General features: G+C 36.9%; 1 protein-coding gene across 2 annotated transcripts in view; it reads left to right on the top strand.

Annotated features, from left to right (window-relative positions):
* The window catches only part of LOC106688623 (clavesin-2), a 29050-nt gene extending 26454 nt beyond the window's left edge, over positions 1-2596 (top strand). For both annotated transcript variants that reach the window (XM_014433184.2, XM_014433185.2), the window contains exons 6-7: positions 507-612; positions 2479-2596. In XM_014433184.2, the coding sequence (XP_014288670.1) occupies positions 507-612; positions 2479-2564 (192 nt within the window). In that variant the 3' untranslated portion in view covers positions 2565-2596. The remainder of the gene's footprint in view (positions 1-506; positions 613-2478) is intronic.
* Positions 2597-4418: the final 1822 nt, after the last annotated feature.

The raw sequence follows: 4418 nt of genomic DNA, 5'->3' as shown, positions 1-4418 counted from the left end.
TCACAATCCTATAGTTATAACATTTAACATGGTAAAACATATAACATTTAACACAACATCATGAATACCCCTATTATAAGCATTAAGCATGTTAAAACTTTTTATAAATTATGAATGCATAATATAATGTGCGGTCAAAATTGAACAAACAATAGTTAACAACTGTTTATTTACCTACGTTTCGCTCCACTTTTTATATCTTCATGAGGGCTATTCCAGTTGACAGATATGAATAACTGGAACAGCCCTGATGAAAATATACAAATTGGGGAGGAACGTAGGCAAATAAACAGATGTAAACTATTTTTAGTATCTTTTTGACCGCACTATCGACCATCTTCTTCATAATTAGAACTAATACGGCAATCATTTATATATATAATAAAACTTTTTTAGATTTAACATAACATTACATAACCCTGTGTAATATAATGAAATATGGAATAGGTAACTTAATCGCGATAGAAAAAAAATGCATATAATGAAGTTGAATTCTATTTTTTAAGCTCAACTTCCACACAAATGGATTGGAAAATTTCCATAAGGTCGTTCCCAAGGAACTACTGCCGAAGGAGCTAGGCGGAAACCTTTCGCCCATGAAGGAATATCAAAGTAAATATAATTTATTATATTTAATAAATTAATAATTTAAGTATTAAGCAATTAATTATTATAAGAATAATTAATAACAAATGAGGTAGTTAAAAATAAAGAGGCACAGGTGAAAATATTCCTAATAAAATCTTTCTTTGCTATTTATTTATCTCTTAGCCCATTAAAAAAAAAAAAAATAAAAAAAATAAATGCCTAAATAAAAAACAAAACAAAAAGGTAATTGTAAAATATCTGTAATATTATAATACTAGATTAGATTAGTACAGCTAAAGTTAGTTAAATATAAGGAATTTAAACGAGGGAAGGGTTGGTACATGACCTGTGTTAGAGGGAATGGAGTTCCAGAGGTATGCAGCTCGAGTAAAAAACGATTTATCAAATGCAGCAGTTCGGTGAGGTGGAGGGTAGATGTCAGATAAACAAGACCTGGTAGTAGGAATTGGACTCAGAATTTTAATTTTAGGTTTTCCAGGATATAGGAGGGGCGTTGAGTACTAATTACTTGGAATATAAAGGACGCTAGAAAATACTAGCATTTGAAGGATGGATAGAACCACATCAATTCGGCAGACCTTCCCTTTTTGCGGGGAAGGTTTCTCTTAATCCCCTTTGCCATTCATTCGTTAAGCAATAATTCTAAACTTACAATTATTTTTGCTTTTCATAATTATATTTTCTCTAATTATTACTAAAGTGGTGTAAATTTTCATTTTCAATTCTATTAAAAATTCACTGTTACTCCTTATTAATAGGAGTTCTAATTATTTATATTTATGAAGTGTAGATAGTAGACCGTAGATTAATAATTGGAGAAGATGGTCTGGAGGTGCGGTCAGCAAAAAAGAACATAAAAAAACAAAAATTATTTATTCATACCGACTTTTCGACCTGAGTTTCAAGTCTTCATCAGTGCTTCAGATCAAAAAGAGATAACAATCATTTTAACCTTTCTCTGAAGGACTGACGAAGACCTAAAACCCAGGTCGAAACTTCGGCACGAATAAATAATTTTTTGTTTATTTATGTTCTTTTTCTCCCCGACCATCTCCAATTATTTATATTATTTAAATATAATTCTTACATTTTCATTGTGTTTAAATAACCATCATATTCCAAGTATCTTCTTCTTCTTTTACTGGCACAATAGGCGCATGAAACTGCCCTTGGCCTGCTCAACGGCCGCCAACCATCTTTCTTTATCTTCTGGAAGGGTAACTGGGATCCTCAGTTGTAGCAGATCTCCCTCCAAAGCATCCCTCCATTGGCCCTTCGGCCTACCACGTCACCGCACACTATCCGGAACGTAACTGTATAGTTTATGAGGCAATCTTTCCTCGCTCATCCTCATTACATGGCCAAGCCATTTAAGCATCTGTATCCTTATGTACGAGGAGATGCTACATTCCTTATAGAGCCTACATTCTCCTCAGAATTACTCTTCCAAACCTGTCTAGCAGGTTAAAGCTTTTATTGCTTACGGTCTAAGTTTCTCCACCGTATGTGACGACTGTCATAGGTAGTCGGAAAATCAATGAATAGCATCCAAGTTGTCTGCTGATGTCCCTTCATCTTCTCAGGGATTTGCCTCAGGGCGAAAATTTGATCAATAGTAGACTATTAGGCCGGAACCCACCTTGATGATCACCCAGTTTCTGTTCAACATTCCAATTATGTTAGTTTTCCCCATATGCTATGTATGTTAGTATCGAGGCGAAACGTGGGTCACCAATGTTTCGCCTTGATACTAATATTTTATCTGTTTTTTTGGTGTACTTTTTTTGACTCCGACCATTTTCCTACAATTAATTTACATTATATAAACTAATAAGCTTTTGAATTAATTAATTTCAAGTAATCGTTTAGATGAATTCAAAGCAAAAGTGGAGAGCCTCGCGGAATGGTATCAAATCGAAGAAGGGCAGAGAAGAGAAGAGGCGCTATCAGCTTAGCTTACAAACAATAAAGAACTTTCTCCATTTTATATAGTTCATCTTTAATTTTAATAATTATTTTTTAAATATATAATATAAGAGGATAGAGGATATTTTCAATAAATAATATTTTTTTCTTTTAAAAAACTTTTTATTTATTGATAGATATTACAATCTGCCACACAGTTGTGGGCAATAAATAATAGTCATGAATGATCACATTCATACTAAAATGAAATAAAAATAAATAAATGAATGAATGAAAAAAAAAAAAATCTCTCTTAAGATATATACAAACAGAAGGATAAAAAAAATGAACATAATCAAACTATGAGTATGAAAAAAAAAATAATCTCTAGTCACATTTACACTCTAATATACATTATTTACACAATAGATCTGAGGATCCCTGAGCCCACTCTATCCCCCACGTGTGAGGGGTAGAGCAGAACCCAAAAGATCACAGCACATCCTTTGTTTTTTTTTTCATTCTTCTCTTTGCCTTATGACCAGTAACGGAATAGTGAGAAGAGCAGTTCTGAACCTGGAGAGTATGAACCAAATCAACAAAAATCAAGCTGCAGTCAACCAAACTTTAGCAGCAGCTAACCCACCTCCGGTGCAGATTCAGCCACTACCAGAAGTCTCTTTAGCGCAATTTCATGCCACGACGCTTGAATGGATTAAGGTCCGTACGGGAACCGCCCAGGACCTGAGGAAGGCAGTGTCGGACCTAGAAAAATTCACCAGAGAGACCGGTGAATTAAATCATTTTTTAAAAGGGGGCGATCGCCTAATGGGGCGAATAGAAGCTAAGAAATCGGAGGATCTACTGGATAACGAGGATGCAAAAGCACTGAAAGCAGCGGTAGTCTGCCGAGTAAAAAGAAGTATCCTAAATCATGGGTGTGAATGAACTTCAACAAATGAAATTTCTGGGCCACAAAACTTCTAGGGAGGGAGATAAACCAGACCCGGATAAAGTTTCAGCTATCCAGAAAATGGCAGTACCTAGTGAAATAAAAGGAATTCGGAGGTTGTTGGGGACTCTAAATTATTACAGGAGGTTTGTTCCAGAAATGGCGGAGTATCTCGTTCCGGCCAACTCAAGAAAGGGAGGAAGATGATCGTCACCCCGATGATGGAGGACAATATCAGACGGTGCATGGAGAGGTTGGAGCAAGAGCCGGTACTAGCTTTTCCAGATTTTCGGTAATTCATGATTACCACAGTTGCGAGTGAGTATGCGCTAGGAGCGGTGCTGTCTCAGGAGGGTGGTGGGGGAGAGCGCCCAGTGGCGTACGGCAACAGGTGCCTTAGGGAGACGGGAAGTAGATACAGTGCAATGGAGCGAGAACTCTTGGGAATAGTGTGGGCCGTCGATCACTTTAGACCATATGTGTTCGGCAGAAGGTTCAAGATACATACTGACCACAGACCACTCCAGTGGGTGGGAAAACTAAAGGAATCATCGGCTAGGATAACTCGCTGGAAGGAGCTTCTAGCACTATATAACATGGAGGTTATATATAAACCAAGAAGAAGCAAGAATATATAAGCATAGAAAATGTGGTGCCCGATTGGTTGTCTCGAGCTATAACCACGAACGCCGTGGAACAAGAAAATGGGGAATCGTCCGGTGTCATGAGGGAATGGACGCACAGAGAGGAAGACCAGGATGAAGCGGAAGAAGATGGTAGGGAAGAATGTTCGAATAACGAGAGTTTAGCTGAAGAAAGACCAGGGGATACAGAGGAAATGGAGGACAAATTATTTGGAAGACAAAAACCACCAAAATGACCAAAATTAAACATAGTGAGTACGGGAGAAGTAAAATAACGACGATCTGGTCGGAACCAGGCGTGAAGAATG

Source organism: Halyomorpha halys, unplaced genomic scaffold (genome assembly GCF_000696795.3).
Source record: "Halyomorpha halys isolate HHAL.00 unplaced genomic scaffold, Hhal_1.1 Scaffold1165.1, whole genome shotgun sequence".
NCBI lineage: Eukaryota > Metazoa > Arthropoda > Insecta > Hemiptera > Pentatomidae > Halyomorpha > Halyomorpha halys.
Note: the sequence above shows the minus strand (reverse complement) of the source record. Positions and strands in the feature narration are given on the sequence as shown.